Genomic DNA, 16396 nt, shown 5'->3' on the forward strand with positions numbered 1-16396 from the left:
TAAAAGGACCAGCTACTTGATCTAGACTTACCAGCTGGGCTAACAGTGTGAGCTAAATGGACCAGCTAATTGACCTAGACTTACCAGCTGGGCTAACAGTGTGAGCTAAATGGACCAGCTACTTGACCTAGACTTACCAGCTGGGCTAACAGTATGAGCTAAATGGACGAGCTAATTGACCTAGACTTACCAGCTGGGCTAACAGTGTGAGCTAAATGGACCAGCTACTTGACCTAGACTTACCATCTGGGCTAACAGTGTGAGCTAAATGGATCAGCTACTTGATCTAGACTTACCAGCTGGGCTAACAGTGTGAGCTAAAAGGACCAGCTACTTGATCTAGACTTACCAGCTGGGCTAACAGTGTGAGCTAAATGGACCAGCTAATTGACCTAGACTTACCAGCTGGGCTAACAGTGTGAGCTAAAAGGACCAGCTAATTGACCTAGACTTACCAGCTGGGCTAACAGTATGAGCTAAATGGACGAGCTAATTGACCTAGACTTACCAGCTGTTTAGGCTTGACTTGAGATAAATACTTTTTGATCGACTTTCCATCTGATCTTCCTTCAAAATCAATAAACTGCACTTTAGCGTTGATGTCTAAAGTGACCGTTGACGAGATGCACTTTGTCGGCACTTCCGTGATATCTGAAACACACGATGGAAGAAAACTAGTGCTCTGGGCTGTGGAGCTTGCCAATCAGAGGGACTGGGTTCGAACCCAGCTCTATCTGTTCAGCCCAACAAGGACTGATGAAAATATGAGACATGGCAAAAAGTCTTCCGATAGTTGCACCAACTACTTAAAGGACCATGACAAAAAAAATCCACGTTCAATAAAGCATCGGACAAAAGGTCCCCCCCCCCAACTCTCCCGACATACGGGCACCAGCCGATCTAACCCAGCAGGCCAACCAACAAACAAGCTTTCAAGCCCTTCCCTCTTAGCTGCATTCATATTGGGCAGACCTAAAACAAGGAACTTATGGTTTAGTACCCGTGTGTTTGTTGTTAGTTTTCAGTGAAAGACTAACGCAGACAAGCAAAGGGTAGAAACATATTTACATGTATCATGTCCTGACAATGGACACACCAAGCTATTTACAGAAAATGACCTACTCTACAGCACCGGCAGAAAAAAAATGACCTACTCTACAGCACCGGCAGAAAAAAAATGACCTACTCTACAGCACCGGCAGAAAAAAATAACCTACTCTACAGCACCGGCAGAAAAAAAATGACCTACTCTACAGCACCGGCAGAAAAAAAATGACCTACTCTACAGCACCGGCAGAAAAAAATGACCTACTCTACAGCACCGGCAGAAAAAAATGACCTACTCTACTGCACCGGCAGAAAAAAATGACCTACTCTATAGCCCCGGCGGAAAAAAATGACTTACTTCACCGCCCCGCAGAAAAAAAATGACCTATCTGAGAGCAAATAATGCCAAGCCTACCTAGCTGAGATAGAAAATAATAATGTCAACAATTCCATCTGACCGAACTGTTGCGCCACACATATTGTACTACTAGTCTGGCCTGCTAGAAGCTATGCTTGTAGCCCTCGACCCAAAGCCCGGGATAGATTGCACGCATCACTTCCACAAAATCAGCCTGCAAATTTCTTCATAGTTAGTCCATCACAGACTAATCAACGGGCTATTTCTGACAGAAAAAAAAGGAAAAAGAATGGACCAATCACATGGCTTCAACTTCTTGAATGGAGCCATAATCATTAAATGACGTCACGCGGCTTGCGGTGGTGTATGATAGACCCGTACAGTGGGGAATATGCTGCCACGATAGGTACGTCATGTGACTTGGTGTATGATAGACCCGTACAGTGGGGAATATGCTGCCACGATAGGTACGTCATGTGACTTGGTGTATGATAGACCCGTACAGTGGGGAATATGCTGCCACGATAGGTACGTCATGTGACTTGGTGTATGATAGACCCGTACAGTGGGGAATATGCTGCCACGACAGGTACGTCATGTGACTTGGTGTGTGATAGACCCGTACAGTGGGGAATATGCTGCCACGATAGGTACGTCATGTGACTTGGTGTATGACAGACCCGTACAGTGGGGAATATGCTGCCACGATAGGTACGTCATGTGACTTGGTGTATGATAGACCCGTACAGTGGGGAATATGCTGCCACGATAGGTACGTCATGTGACTTGGTGTATGATAGACCCGTACAGTGGGGAATATGCTGCCACGATAGGTACGTCATGTGACTTGGTGTATGATAGACCCGTACAGTGGGGAATATGCTGCCACGATAGGTACGTCATGTGACTTGGTGTATGATAGACCCGTACAGTGGGGAATATGCTGCCACGATAGGTACGTCATGTGACTTGGTGTATGATAGACCCGTACAGTGGGGAATATGCTGCCACGATAGGTACGTCATGTGACTTGGTGTATGATAGACCCGTACAGTGGGGAATATGCTGCCACGATAGGTACGTCATGTGACTTGGTGTATGATAGACCCGTACAGTGGGGAATATGCTGCCACATCGGTACGTCATGTGACTTGGTGTATGATAGACCCGTACAGTGGGGAATATGCTGCCACGACAGGTACGTCATGTGACTTGGTGTATGATAGACCCGTACAGTGGGGAATATGCTGCCACGATAGGTACGTCATGTGACTTGGTGTATGATAGACCCGTACAGTGGGGAATATGCTGCCACGATAGGTACGTCATGTGACTTGGTGTATGATAGACCCGTACAGTGGGGAATATGCTGCCACGACAGGTACGTCATGTGACTTGGTGTATGATAGACCCGTACAGTGGGGAATATGCTGCCACGACAGGTACGTCATGTGACTTGGTGTATGATAGACCCGTACAGTGGGGAATATGCTGCCACGATAGGTACGTCATGTGACTTGGTGTATGATAGACCCGTACAGTGGGGAATATGCTGCCACGATAGGTACGTCATGTGACTTGGTGTATGATAGACCCGTACAGTGGGGAATATGCTGCCACGATAGGTACGTCATGTGACTTGGTGTATGATAGACCCGTACAGTGGGGAATATGCTGCCACGACAGGTACGTCATGTGACTTGGTGTATGATAGACCCGTACAGTGGGGAATATGCTGCCACGATAGGTACGTCATGTGACTTGGTGTATGATAGACCCGTACAGTGGGGAATATGCTGCCACGATAGGTACGTCATGTGACCTAGCTGTAACGGTACTCAAGTTATCGAGTTTACAGACATACACACAGACATACGGACAATATTGCAAAATTATGTTTTACCGTATCAGTGAGGTATAAAACGTCGAGATTTGTAAAAATCTCCATTTTTTTTGCACGATTACAAGGCTTTCTCTATACTTCGTATATACGAGAAAGTAAAAAAAAGCGAAGATTTTTTTTTCTTACGGTCGGGAGGGGGAAGGGGCAGTGACCGCGGCAATTATCTAAAGCATTTCACGGTATTTCAAGTTTATAATTTAAACATTTCAATCAATTAAAGCTTAAGTTTAAAAACATTTCTAGACTCAGATCGATCGTATAACTAAATCATAGTCTACATCATTAATTTGTGTCAAAACGTAAGACGACGCAGATCTGGATATTTTATTCAAGTAAATAACCACGTTAAAGTTAGATATTTTAATAACAGCGCGTGTATAATGTGCTCGCTTGGTCAAGTGTGTAGGGCTCACGGTCAGCGCGACCGCGACAAAAGAGGCAGGGGCAGTTTGTTATGTAGCTTAGAGCTGAGTCAAACTAATACACAGACGTCACGTTGATAAGCCCAATTTACCCTAACCCATATAGTCGCCAAAAGCTAGACAGCCACAAATGATATTAAAATGTTCGGTCTACAACATTTTCCATTAAAAAAAAAATGTTAATGATATAAGGCAGAAAAAAAAAATCAAATAAAAAATAAAATGTTTAATAGTTAGCAGTTTCTACTTTCTCGCTTCCGAAGTATAGAGGAAGTCTTGTAATCGTGCACAATATTTTTTTTTAAAATCGAGATTTTTACAAATCTCGACGTTTTACACCCCCCTGAGTCGGAAAAACATAGTTTTGTCCGTAAGTCTGTGTCTGTGTGTATGTATGTGTGTCTGTAAACACGATAACTTGAGTATCGTTACAGCTAGGTTGATGAAACTTCATATATGTGTGTTATATATAAAATTTGCAGTTTTGTATCAGCTTTTCATCGATTTCCGATAACCGTAATTTATTCTACTTTCAATTTTCAAAAGCCTATAACTTTAGCACTGTTTGAAATTTCACAAGGAAGTAAAAGATCTAATTCTCTGCCTTCTATCAAATTTTAAGTAAGTTCCGTTGACCGGAAGTAGTAATTTACGCGATTTCTAAAAAAACGCATGTGAATTTATAAAGTACTAATAATATTCCGCACTATTATACACATATTGTATGGCGCTCACTTGGTGCGCAATTCTTTTTTATTCCTAAAAGATTCTATTCTATTTTAAAAAGTTTGTAATTAAAAATCTTGTCTATATCCCGAGTTGCCATCCCCCGTAGAGTTATATAAGAATATTCGAGAAAGTTTATGGGGGAGATCACTCCCGGTTTATTTTTGGTGCTGACAGAAGCATTTAAAGAAAGCAAGCGAATATCATATAACATATGGCATAATTTATATTTAGTCGTTTAAAATATGCTTATTTTTTCAACACTTTATACGCTCACCTTTTAATATTATTATTTAGGACTGGCAATAGGTGTTACCGAATATATCAAATCCTATATACATTAGCAATTAATAATATAGCTAGGTAAACATTACATGATAATGTACTAGTAATTTTGCCAATGTTCTGACAGGTCTACTAAATTTTTGTGAAAATAGACACATGTGGACGGGGGAGGTCTAAAATTCCAAATTTTTGTGGACGTCATAAATGGATGACCCCTTACCTTGTAACGTGTCGTCTTGATCTTTTGTTTCAATCTGTAAAATGAAACAATATGATATTATAAGATAAGAAGAAGGCCGAATGCTCACAAACTGTTGTCGGATGTGCTCTAAGGTGACTCATTAACCTCGAGGACTTACATCTTTCATTTCATCCTCCACGCTCTGACCTTCTGCTATGATATAATCCTCAGCTCTGAAAGAAAAATGAAGTTTTAATTAACGTTGTTTGAGCCAGGCAGGTCTCAGCTAAACTAAGGCAGGGAGGGTGTCACATGGAAAGATTATGTGTAAAACAGGGGCCACACAACTCCATCTGAACTAGACAGGGGCCACACAACTCCATCTGGACTAGACAGGGGCCACACAACTCCATCTGGACTAGACAGGGGCCACACAACTCCATCTGGACTAGACAGGGGCCACACAACTCCATCTGGACTAGACAGGGGCCACACAACTCCATCTGGACTAGACAGGGGCCACACAACTCCATCTGGACTAGACAGGGGCCACACAACTCCATCTGGACTAGACAGGGGCCACACAACTCCATCTGGACTAGACAGGGGCCACACAACTCCATCTGGACTAGACAGGGGCCACACAACTCCATCTAGAATAGACAGGGGCCACACAACTCCATCTGGACTAGACAGGGGCCACACAACTCCATCTGGACTAGACAGGGGCCACACACTTCCATCTGGACTAGACAGGGGCCACACAACTCCATCTGGACTAGACAGGGGCCACACAACTCCATCTGGACTAGACAGGGGCCACACAACTCCATCTGGACTAGACACGGGGGCCACACAACTCCATCTGGACTAGACAGGGGCCACACAACTCCATCTGGACTAGACAGGGGCCACACAACTCCATCTGGACTAGACAGGGGCCACACAACTCCATCTGGACTAGACAGGGGCCACACAACTCCATCTGGACTAGACAGGGGCCACATAACTCCATCTGGACTAGACACGGGGGCCACACAACTCCATCTGGACTAGACAGGGGCCACACAACTCCATCTGGACTAGACAGGGGCCACACAACTCCATCTGGACTAGACTAAGACCAAGAGTGAGAGTAAGCACTATGCAAGCGCTGCCTTACCTGATGACCTCTCCGTACTCATCAACTTTGACTTTCTCCTCAACAAAAGGAAACATAGGGTACGACTTTTTGGCTTGCTTAAAGAAACCTGTCCTGGCTTTTCCCTGAAATGAACACAAAATAATAGCATTAGACCTTGGTGGCACAGTGTTGACGGCAATAGACCTTGGTGGTACAGTGTTGACGGCAATAGACCTTGGTGGTACAGTGTTGACGGCAATAGACCTTGGTGGCAGTGTTGACGGCAATAGACCTCGGTGGTATAGTGTTGACGGCAATAGACCTTGGTGGCACAGTGTTGACGGCAATAGACCTCGGTGGTACAGTGTTGACGGCAATAGACCTTGGTGGTACAGTGTTGACGGTAATAGACCTTGGTGGTACAGTGTTGACGACAATAGACCTCGGTGGTACAGTGATGAAGGAAGGACAATGGAAACCATATTGTAATCATTGTTGTTGTTGTCACGTAATATTAAATGTCGTAGTCTTAGTAATTAGTTGAAGTATTGAGTAAAATATAAAGTTGCTTTTAAAAAAGAAAATGACAAAAAAAAATTTGCTCAGTTGTTGGTAGTTTGCAGATTTTTAGGCTGAAGTGAGAATTAATAATGAACTTGATCGTTAAAACGCCACTGTTTGAGTGATGTCAGGTATTTAAAGTGGGGGTTGATACTGGAGATCGATTAACTGCAACTGTGGGGAGTTGTGAGCCTGGGGTTAGCCACAACATTTTGACAATCTTCAAGTTATGTGTGTAGGTGGGAGGGCGCGGTGTTCAGAGAATCTAAGGACCCTGCTGTAGTGTCTAGAGACCCACATCCTGCTGTAGTGTGTCTAGAGACCCACATCCTGCTGTAGTGTGTCTAGAGACCCACATCCTGCTGTAGTGTGTCTAGAGACCCACATCCTGCTGTAGTGTGTCTAGAGACCCACATCCTGCTGTAGTGTGTCTAGAGACGCACATCCTGCTGTAGTGTGTCTAGAGACCCACATCCTGCTGTAGTGTGTCTAGAGACCCACATCCTGCTGTAGTGTGTCTAGAGACCCACATCCTGCTGTAGTGTGTCTAGAGACCCACATCCTGCTGTAGTGTGTCTAGAGACCCACATCCTGCTGTAGTGTGTCTAGAGACCCACATCCTGCTGTAGTGTGTCTAGAGACCCACATCCTGCTGTAGTGTGTCTAGAGACCCACATCCTGCTGTAGTGTGTCTAGAGACCCACACCCTGCTGTAGTGTGTCTAGAGACCCACATCCTGCTGTAGTGTGTCTAGAGACCCACATCCTGCTGTAGTGTGTCTAGAGACCCACATCCTGCTGTAGTGTGTCTAGAGACCCACATCCTGCTGTAGTGTGTCTAGAGACCCACATCTTGTTGTGTGATTGTGTGTCCAGAGACCCACTCTCTGTTTCTCAACACACACTCGCCCTGAAGTTCCAGACGGCGCCACCCCGGCTTGATCCCACCGATCCGTAATGTTGTCATTTAAAAGTCATTTGTACGTGTCCACTTGTTGACCAAAATATGGGCTTCAGTGATTGAAAACATTTTCAAATATTGATTTCCGATCCTCCTCGGTGATACATTACAAATTAGCTGCACGAGTTTAGTCGGTTATCAGAGAAGGCTACTACATGACTGGATCTGTCTACTACATGACTGGATCTGTCTACTACATGACTGGATCTGTCTACTACATGACTGGATCTGTCTACTACATGACTGGATCAGTCTACTACATGACTGGATCAGTCTACTACATGACTGGATCTGTCTACTACATGACTGGATCTGTCTACTACATGACTGGATCAGTCTACTACATGACTGGATCAGTCTACTACATGACTGGATCTATCTGACATGACTGGATCAGTCTACTACATGACTGGATCTGTCTACTACATGACTGGATCAGTCTACTACATGACTGGATCTATCTGACATGACTGGATCAGTCTACTACATGACTGGATCTGTCTACTACATGACTGGATCAGTCTACTACATGACTGGATCAGTCTACTACATGACTGGATCTGTCTACTACATGACTGGATCAGTCTACTACATGACTGGATCAGTCTACTACATGACTGGATCTGTCTACTACATGACTGGATCTGTCTACTACATGACTGGATCTGTCTACTACATGACTGGATCTGTCTACTACATGACTGGATCTATCTGACATGACTGGATCTATCTGACATGACTGGATCTGTCTACTACATGACTGGATCAGTCTACTACATGACTGGATCTGTCTACTACATGACTGGATCTGTCTACTACATGACTGGATCAGTCTACTACATGACTGGATCTATCTGACATGACTGGATCTGTCTACTACATGACTGGATCTGTCTACTACATGACTGGATCAGTCTACTACATGACTGGATCAGTCTACTACATGACTGGATCTGTCTACTACATGACTGGATCTATCAGTCTACTACATGACTGGATGTCTACTACATGACTGGATCTGTCTACTACATGACTGGATCTATCTGACATGACTGGATCTATCTGACATGACTGGATCTATCTGACATGACTGGATCTATCTGACATGACTGGATCTATCAGTCTACTACATGACTGGATCTATCTGACATGACTGGATCTATCTGACATGACTGGATCAGTCTACTACATGACTGGATCTATCTGACATGACTGGATCTATCTGACATGACTGGATCTATCTGACATGACTGGATCTCTCAGTCTACTACATGACTGGATCTATCTGACATGACTGGATCTATCTGACATGACTGGATCTATCTGACATGACTGGATCTATCTGACATGACTGGATCTATCAGTCTACTACATGACTGGATCTATCTGACATGACTGGATCTATCTGACATGACTGGATCAGTCTACTACATGACTGGATCTATCTGACATGACTGGATCTATCTGACATGACTGGATCTATCTGACATGACTGGATCTATCAGTCTACTACATGACTGGATCTGTCTACTACATGACTGGATCTATCTGACATGACTGGATCTGTCTACTACATGACTGGATCTATCAGTCTACAACATGACTGGATCTATCTGTCTACTACATGACTGGATCTATCTGACATGACTGGATCTATCAGTCTACAACATGACTGGATCAGTCTACAACATGACTGGATCTATCTGACATGACTGGATCTATCTGACACGACTGGATCTATCAGTCTACTACATGACTGGATCTATCAGTCTACTACATGACTGGATCTATCAGTCTACTACATGACTGGATCTATCAGTCTACTACATGACTGGATCTATCTGACATGACTGGATCTATCTGACATGACTGGATCTATCTGACATGACTGGATCTATCGGTCTACTACATGACTGGATCTATCTGACATGACTGGATCTGTCTACTACATGACTGGATCTATCTGACATGACTGGATCTATCAGTCTACTACATGACTGGATCTATCTGACATGACTGGATCTATCTGACATGACTGGATCAGTCTACTACATGACTGGATCTATCTGACATGACTGGATCTGTCTGACATGACTGGATCTATCTGACATGACTGGATCTCTCAGTCTACTACATGACTGGATCTATCTGACATGACTGGATCTATCTGACATGACTGGATCTATCTGACATGACTGGATCTATCTGACATGACTGGATCTATCAGTCTACTACATGACTGGATCTATCTGACATGACTGGATCTATCTGACATGACTGGATCAGTCTACTACATGACTGGATCTATCTGACATGACTGGATCTATCTGACATGACTGGATCTATCTGACATGACTGGATCTATCAGTCTACTACATGACTGGATCTGTCTACTACATGACTGGATCTATCTGACATGATTGGATCTGTCTACTACATGACTGGATCTATCAGTCTACAACATGACTGGATCTATCTGTCTACTACATGACTGGATCTATCTGACATGACTGGATCTATCAGTCTACAACATGACTGGATCAGTCTACAACATGACTGGATCTATCTGACATGACTGGATCTATCTGACACGACTGGATCTATCAGTCTACTACATGACTGGATCTATCAGTCTACTACATGACTGGATCTATCAGTCTACTACATGACTGGATCTATCAGTCTACTACATGACTGGATCTATCTGACATGACTGGATCTATCTGACATGACTGGATCTATCTGACATGACTGGATCTATCGGTCTACTACATGACTGGATCTATCTGACATGACTGGATCTGTCTACTACATGACTGGATCTATCAGTCTACTACATGACTGGATCTATCTGACATGACTGGATCTGTCTACTACATGACTGGATCTATCAGTCTACAACATGACTGGATCTATCAGTCTACAACATGACTGGATCTATCTGACATGACTGGATCTATCAGTCTACTACATGACTGGATCTATCAGTCTACTACATGACTGGATCTATCAGTCTACTACATGACTGGATCTATCAGTCTACTACATGACTGGATCTATCTGACATGACTGGATCTATCTGACATGACTGGATCTATCTGACATGACTGGATCTATCAGTCTACTACATGACTGGATCTATCTGACATGACTGGATCTGTCTACTACATGACTGGATCTATCAGTCTACAACATGACTGGATCTATCAGTCTACAACATGACTGGATCTATCTGACATGACTGGATCTATCAGTCTACTACATGACTGGATCTATCAGTCTACTACATGACTGGATCTATCAGTCTACTACATGACTGGATCTATCAGTCTACTACATGACTGGATCTATCTGACATGACTGGATCTGTCTACTACATGACTGGATCTATCAGTCTACTACATGACTGGATCTATCTGACATGACTGGATCTGTCTACTACATGACTGGATCTATCAGTCTACTACATGACTGGATCTATCAGTCTACTACATGACTGGATCTATCTGACATGACTGGATCTATCTGACATGACTGGATCTATCTGACATGACTGGATCTATCTGTCTACTACATGACTGGATCTATCTGACATGACTGGATCTATCTGACATGACTGGATCTATCTGACATGACTGGATCTATCTGTCTACTACATGACTGGATCTATTAGAAGACGACGGTTGTATGAGAAGTTTTGCTGAATGACGACGGTTGTATGAGCAGCAGAAGTTTTGCTGAATGACGACGGTTGTATGACAAGTTTTGCTGAATGACAACGGTTGTATGAGAAGTTTTGCTGAATGACGACGGTTGTATGAGAAGTTTTGCTGAATGACGACGTTTGTATGAGAAGTTTTGCTGAATGACGACGTTTGTATGAGAAGTTTTGCTGAATGACGACGGCTGTATGAGAAGTTTTGCTGAATGACGACGGTTGTATGAGAAGTTTTGCTGAATGACGACGGTTGTATGAGAAGTTTTGCTGAATGACGACGGTTGTATGAGAAGTTTTGCTGAATGACAACGGTTGTATGAGAAGTTTTGCTGAATGACGACGGTTGTATGAGAAGTTTTGCTGAATGACGAGCGAGCCAGCAAAGATCTGATAATTAGGTTCCGTATTATTATCTTCTTTAGTAATTAGCCAGTTTTAATTTAGAATTAAATTTCAATCCGCAGCGGCCAGCGTGTGACGCAGGCAATAATCACCAGAAATATTAGAGATTAGCTTTTTTTGTGTGTGGCCCTACAGAAAAATATTTTGGGTGCTTTTTGAGACAAGCCTCAATTTCTATATTTAGCCAGGCCCTTGTTTGTAATCGAGATCAGCCTGTAGGTGATATCTGGGCGGTAGATGGGTTTTACACGCAGACTTCAGAATGGCCAGTGGTCAGACACAAAGACTGGTCGGACAGAAAGGTTTTATAGACAGACTGGTCGGATAGAAAGGTTTTATAGACAGACTGGTCGGACAGAAAGGTTTTATAGACAGACTGGTCGGATAGAAAGGTTTTATAGACAGACTGGTCGGATAGAAAGGTTTTATAGACAGACTGGTCGGATAGAAAGGTTTTATAGACAGACTGGTCGGACAGAAAGGTTTTATAGACAGACTGGTCGGATAGAAAGGTTTTATAGACAGACTGGTCGGATAGAAAGGTTTTATAGACAGACTGGTGGGACAGAAAGGTTTTATAGACAGACTGGTGGGACAGAAAGGTTTTATAGACAGACTGGTCGGACAGAAAGGTTTTATAGACAGACTGGTCGGATAGAAAGGTTTTATAGACAGACTGGTGGGACAGAAAGGTTTTATAGACAGACTGGTGGGACAGAAAGGTTTTATAGACAGACTGGTGGGACAGAAAGGTTTTATAGACAGACTGGTGGGACAGAAAGGTTTTATAGACAGACTGGTGGGACAGATATCCCATAAAATCACAGTCTTTTGTCCCCAGAGTGTTCAAGACGAGGCTGAACAAACTGTGGTATCAAACATAAAACTCGGAGACAGCCCATAAAATCACAGTCTTTTGTCCCCAACGGCTTCATGTTATTAAAACATAATTATAAAAGTTCTCTGAATGAAACCGCTCATGTGTAAATCAGTTATGGTCATTAATTTCGCAAATTTCGTTTGAAACGTTTTAATTAAACCACATAAAGGATGTGACAATCATCTTTAAAGCGGCGTAATCAACGTTAGCTTTGTGTGTATGACAGGGGGAGGGGAGGGTTAAAGTATAGTCGTAGTCAAACCAAAGTGATGACCTGAGTGGGTGGGTAAAGTAAAGTCGTAGTCAAACCAAAGTGATGACCTGAGGGGGTGGGTAAAGTATAGTCGTAGTCAAACTAAAGTGATGACCTTAAAGGAGGGGGTGGGTAAAGTATAGTCGTAGTCAAACTAAAGTGATGACCTTAAAGGAGGGGGTGGGTAAAGTATAGTCGTAGTCAAACTAAAGTGATGACTTGAGGAGGTGGGTAAAGTAAAGTCGTAGTCAAACTAAAGTGATGACCTGAGGGGGTGGGGTGGGTAAAGTATAGTCGTAGTCAAACCAAAGTGATGACCTGAGGAGGTGGGTAAAGTCGTAGTCAAACCAAAGTGATGACCTGAGGGGGTGGGGTGGGTAAAGTATAGTCGTAGTCAAACTAAAGTGATGACCTGAGGGGGTGGGTAAAGTAAAGTCGTAGTCAAACCAAAGTGATGACCTGAGGAGGTGGGTAAAGTAAAGTCGTAGTCAAACCAAAGTGATGACCTTAAAGGAGGGGGTGGGTAAAGTATAGTCGTAGTCAAACTAAAGTGATTACCTGAGGGGGTGGGTAAAGTAAAGTCGTAGTCAAACCAAAGTGATGACCTGAGGAGGTGGGGGTGGGTAAAGTATAGTCGTAGTCAAAATAAAGTGATGAACTGAGTGGGTGGGTAAAGTATAGTCGTAGTCAAACTAAAGTGATGACCTGAGGGGGTGGGTAAAGTATAGTCGTAGTCAAACTAAAGTGATTACCTGAGGGGGTGGGTAAAGTAAAGTCGTAGTCAAACCAAAGTGATGACCTGAGGGGGTGGGTAAAGTATAGTCGTAGTCAAACCAAAGTGATGACCTGAGGGGGTGGGTAAAGTAAAGTCGTAGTCAAACCAAAGTGATGACCTGAGGGGGTGGGTAAAGTATAGTCGTAGTCAAACTAAAGTGATGACCTGAGGGCGTGGGGTGGGTAAAGTATAGTCGTAGTCAAACCAAAGTGATGACCTGAGGGGGTGGGTAAAGTAAAGTCGTAGTCAAACTAAAGTGATGACCTGAGGGGGTGGGTAAAGTATAGTCGTAGTCAAACTAAAGTGATGACCTGAGGGGGTGGGTAAAGTAAAGTCGTAGTCAAACCAAAGTTATGACCTGAGGGGGTGGGTAAAGTAAAGTCGTAGTCAAACTAAAGTGATGACCTGAGGGGGTGGGTAAAGTAAAGTCGTAGTCAAACTAAAGTGATGACCTGAGGGGGTGGGTAAAGTATAGTCGTAGTCAAACTAAAGTGATGACCTGAGGGGGTGGGTAAAGTAAAGTCGTAGTCAAACCAAAGTGATGACCTGAGAGGGGGTGGGTAAAGTATAGTCGTAGTCAAACCAAAGTGATGACCTGAGTGGGTGGGTAAAGTAAAGTCGTAGTCAAACCAAAGTGATGACCTTAAAGGAGGGGGTGGGTAAAGTATAGTCGTAGTCAAACCAAAGTGATTACCTGAGGGGGTGGGTAAAGTAAAGTCGTAGTCAAACCAAAGTGATGACCTGAGTGGGTGGGTAAAGTAAAGTCGTAGTCAAACCAAAGTGATGACCTGAGTGGGTGGGTAAAGTAAAGTCGTAGTCAAACCAAAGTGATGACCTGAGTGGGTGGGTAAAGTAAAGTCGTAGTCAAACTAAAGTGATGACCTGAGGGCGTGGGGTAGGTAAAGTAAAGTCGTAGTCAAACTAAAGTGATGACCTGAGGGGGTGGGTAAAGTAAAGTCGTAGTCAAACCAAAGTGATGACCTGAGGGGGTGGGTAAAGTATAGTCGTAGTCAAACTAAAGTGATGACCTTAAAGGAGGGGGTGGGTAAAGTATAGTCGTAGTCAAACTAAAGTGATGACCTTAAAGGAGGGGGTGGGTAAAGTATAGTCGTAGTCAAACTACAGTGATGACTTGAGGGGGTGGGTAAAGTTAAGTCGTAGTCAAACCAAAGTGATGACCTGAGTGGGTGGGTAAAGTATAGTCGTAGTCAAACTAAAGTGATGACCTGAGGGGGTGGGTAAAGTAAAGTCGTAGTCAAACCAAAGTGATGACCTGAGGAGGTGGGGGGGGGGGGGGGGGTAAAGTAAAGTCGTAGTCAAACCAAAGTGATGACCTTAAAGGAGGGGGTGGGTAAAGTAAAGTCGTAGTCAAACCAAAGTGATGACCTTAAAGGAGGGGGTGGGTAAAGTAAAGTCGTAGTCAAACCAAAGTGATGACCTTAAAGGAGGGGGTGGGTAAAGTATAGTCGTAGTCAAACCGAAGTGATGACTTGAGGGGGTGGGTAAAGTAAAGTCGTAGTCAAACTAAAGTGATGACCTGAGAGGAGGGGGTGGGTAAAGTATAGTCGTAGTCAAACTAAAGTGATGACCTGAGAGGAGGGGGTGGGTAAAGTATAGTCGTAATCAAACTAAAGTGATGACCTGAGAGGGTGGGTAAAGTCGTAGTCAAACCAAAGTGATGACCTGAGGAGGTGGGTAAAGTATAGTCGTAGTCAAACTAAAGTGATGACCTGAGTGGGTGTGTAAAGTCGTAGTCAAACCAAAGTGATGACCTGAGGGGGTGGGTAAAGTAAAGTCGTAGTCAAACCAAAGTGATGAGGGGGTGGGTAAAGTAAAGTCGTAGTCAAACTAAAGTGATGACCTGAGGAGGTGGGTAAAGTAAAGTCGTAGTCAAACTAAAGTGATGACCTGAGAGGGTGGGTAAAGTAAAGTCGTAGTCAAACCAAAGTGATGACCTTAAAGGAGGGGGTTGGTAAAGTAAAGTCGTAGTCAAACTAAAGTGATGACCTGAGGAGGTGGGTAAAGTAAAGTCGTAGTCAAACTAAAGTGATGACCTGAGAGGGTGGGTAAAGTAAAGTCGTAGTCAAACTAAAGTGATGACCTGAGAGGAGGGGGTGGGTAAAGTATAGTCGTAATCAAACTAAAGTGATGACCTGAGAGGGTGGGTAAAGTATAGTCGTAGTCAAACTAAAGTGATGACCTGAGAGGGTGGGTAAAGTATAGTCGTAGTCAAACTAAAGTGATGACCTTAAAGGAGTGGGTGGGTAAAGTATAGTCGTAGTCAAACCAAAGTGATGACCTTAAAGGAGGGGGTGGGTAAAGTAAAGTCGTAGTCAAACTAAAGTGATGACCTGAGAGGAGGGGGTGGGTAAAGTATAGTCGTAATCAAACTAAAGCGATGACCTGAGAGGGTGGGTAAAGTATAGTCGTAGTCAAACCAAAGTGATGACCTGAGAGGGTGGGTAAAGTATAGTCGTAGTCAAACCAAAGTGATGACCTGAGTGGGTGGGTAAAGTAAAGTCGTAGTCAAACCAAAGTGATGACCTGAGGGGGTGGGGTGGGTAAAGTATAGTCGTAGTCAAACTAAAGTGATGACTTGAGTGGGTGGGTAAAGTAAAGTCGTAGTCAAACTAAAGTGATTACCTGAGGGGGTGGGTAAAGTATAGTCGTAGTCAAACTAAAGTGATGACCTGAGAGGGGGTGGGTAAAGTAAAGTCGTAGTCAAACCAAAGTGATGACCTGAGGGGGTGGGTAAAGTAAAGTCGTAGTCAAACCAAAGTGATGACCTGAAGGGTGGGTAAA

The 16396-nt window shown here is 43.6% G+C and overlaps 1 protein-coding gene across 1 annotated transcript in view; it reads right to left on the reverse strand.

Moving 5' to 3' along the window:
* Positions 1-16396, reverse strand: part of LOC131935543 (cleavage and polyadenylation specificity factor subunit 2) — a 130985-nt gene that overhangs the window by 14429 nt on the left and 100160 nt on the right. The window contains exons 13-16 of the mRNA XM_059291992.1: positions 6085-6188; positions 5101-5155; positions 4962-4995; positions 509-651 (exon numbers count right to left, since the gene is read on the reverse strand). Coding sequence (XP_059147975.1) covers positions 509-651; positions 4962-4995; positions 5101-5155; positions 6085-6188 — 336 coding nt within the window. The remainder of the gene's footprint in view (positions 1-508; positions 652-4961; positions 4996-5100; positions 5156-6084; positions 6189-16396) is intronic.

The sequence above is a fragment of the Physella acuta genome, unplaced genomic scaffold (genome assembly GCF_028476545.2).
Source record: "Physella acuta isolate Inbredline_101_S28 unplaced genomic scaffold, ASM2847654v3 ptg000148l, whole genome shotgun sequence".
Lineage (NCBI taxonomy): Eukaryota > Metazoa > Mollusca > Gastropoda > Physidae > Physella > Physella acuta.